The sequence below is a fragment of the Capricornis sumatraensis genome, chromosome 20 (genome assembly GCF_032405125.1).
Source record: "Capricornis sumatraensis isolate serow.1 chromosome 20, serow.2, whole genome shotgun sequence".
NCBI classification, from domain to species: domain Eukaryota; kingdom Metazoa; phylum Chordata; class Mammalia; order Artiodactyla; family Bovidae; genus Capricornis; species Capricornis sumatraensis.
The window spans coordinates 56,681,640-56,683,978 of NC_091088.1; the positions used below are offsets into that span (position 1 = coordinate 56,681,640).

General features: G+C 54.6%; 1 protein-coding gene across 1 annotated transcript; it reads left to right on the plus strand.

The window, feature by feature from the left end:
• Positions 1 to 291: 291 nt before the first annotated feature.
• Positions 292 to 1,936, plus strand: LYPD4 (LY6/PLAUR domain containing 4). The gene is made up of 4 exons (XM_068993254.1): positions 292 to 358; positions 562 to 705; positions 1,158 to 1,484; positions 1,734 to 1,936. The coding sequence occupies exons 1-4, from the start codon at positions 292 to 294 to the stop codon at positions 1,934 to 1,936; spliced, it is 741 nt and encodes a 246-aa protein (XP_068849355.1).
• The last annotated feature ends 403 nt before the right edge of the window (positions 1,937 to 2,339 follow it).

Sequence of the window (2,339 nt, forward strand, 5' to 3'; positions counted from 1 at the left end):
GTGATCCTTTGAATAAGCCAGCTTTCTCTGCTCAGCACCATTTCCAACAGCAGAAACTAAGCGGGAGAGTGAGAGTCAGGATTTGAGAAGCTCATGGAGTGAGTTCAGGTTAGGCTGGAGGAAAGACCATGGAGATGAAGACCTGTGTCCCTGAAGGTTTCAGGGAGCCTATGTCACAGGAACTGATCATCAACTTTCTGCTTCAGAAACAGTGATCTAGAGGCCAACAAGAACGGAGTTTGAGACCTAGATTGAAATTGGTTCCAGAATCCAGGACCCAAACACAGGACCATGGGGCCCCAGCATCTCAGCCCCATGCAACTGCTCTGTCTCCTGGGGGCCATTTCCTCTCTGCCTTGTATGTCCTGTGGGGCTGGATGCTTTGGGACCCTCTTGGCTGGGGAGGATAGGGGCCTGGATTCCTGCCACTGGGGGAGGGAAACCTGACTATCTGGGTCCCTTGGGGGACAAGATCTGTGGCGGCTGAGCTCTTGATGGGCAGCTCAAGGGTTGAGAAAGCAATGCGAGGAGCAGTTGACCAGATAAAGATTCTCTCTTTAGGGGCTGAAGCTCTTCTGTGCTATGAAGCGACATCTTCACTCTTCAGAGCTGTAGGTCTCCATAGGTGGCAATGGTTTCTGTTGAGGAGCATGGTGTGTAAACTGAATGAGGGCTGTGAGGAGACGCTGGTGTTCATCGAGGCAGGTGGGCGGGGGTGACATTGCTACATTGTTTTGGCTTGCTCTTCTGACCTGTACCTCCCTTCCCAGCACCCAGCAACTCTGGACTTCAGTTCCAGATATTTACCCCTTGGTATTTTGGGGAACAACTTCCAGACACCAGCAGGAGAGGGGCAGGACCCAGCTGGTTGTGCTGTGGGCTGGATAAGAGGGCAGAATGGAGGTGGGAGAGAAGACAAGTTTGGGACACACGGGAGAGAGGAGCAGAGGGGCTCCTCCTGTGGAGAGAGGGGTGAGGAGAGGCAGATAAAACCTGGGGGATCTGAGCAGCGAGTGGACAGTAGGGGAGACGCAAAGCTGGTGGTGAGGCAGAGTGAGCAGCAAGGGCAGGGTGGGGTGGGGTGGAGTGGGGGTGGGAGGTTGGACTGGGTGTGGCCAATGACACTGATCAGAGCTCTCCAATCTTCTGCTCCGCAGGGACCAGAAGGGGAATCCTGGGTTTTAAAGGCTGCAGCCCAGCCTCATCTTACCCCCCGCAAGTCTCCTACCTGGTTCCGCCACCTGGATTGTCCATCGCCTCCTATAGCCGGGTCTGCCGGACCTATCTCTGCAATAACCTCACCAACATGGATGCTATATTGGACCTCAAGGCCAGGACTCCCCAGACTTTAACATCTTCTTCCCACAGTTGCCCGACTTGTGTGGGCGAGCACTCTAAGAGCTGCCTCCCAAATTTTGTCTCCAGTGAGTCTTGCCCCAGAGACGCTACTAAGTGTTACAGTTCCACAGTGAAATTCCAGGCAGGTGAGAGGACACAGACTTTCTCAGATGTCTGCTCCATGCCTACTGCCTCTCCATCCCTGAGGGAGGCGGGTGGGGCTTGGAGAGGTGCTGGGGTCGTGGCACAGAATTCCAGGGGGAACAGGGGAAGGTGCCTGATTCCGGGTCTTTGAGGGGCGAGCAGGTGTCCTGGTTGGTGAGGTGTGTCTGGAAGGAGGGGCAGGGCACTTGCTTTTTGAAAGTGTCCCTGACTGCCCTCTCTCTTCCTTGCAGGGTTTCTCAATACCACCTTCCTCCTCATGGGCTGTGCTCGTGAACATACCAGTGTTTTAGCCCATTTTCACCATATTGGGAGCATCAGAGTGACTGAGGTCGTCAACATCGTAGAGAAGGCCCTGTTTACTGGTGCAGGGACCCCTTGTCGGAGTCCTTCTTGGGGCATCCTCTTAGGCCTCCTCTTTGCCTTCAAAGGCTGAGGATCTAGCTGGACCAGACCAACACCCCTCCCTTTTCACAGAGCCAAATAAAGTTACAGAGTTCCATCTCTGCCTTGTCTTGTGGGCCTTGAGGGTTGTGGGGTTGTGAAAGAGCTGAAGAGGGGTGGCAGCTAGAGGGGAGGGGCAGGCAATGTGCAGTGCTCGCTGTGAAGGGTGCTCCGGGAGGAGGATCACTGGCAAAGTGACAGAATCATGGCCAGCGTGCTGGAGGAACCCAAACGCTCCCCTTTTCCTCCTGGGAGCATTAGTTTTCTAGCTTGGGTTCAGCCATTGACTGAGATCCTGGCCAAATCTCCTCCATTTTCTGGGCCTCCATTTCCTCCCCTTTAAAATTAAGGCTTGGGACCTCCCTGGCCGTCCAATGGCTGCGACACTGTGTTCA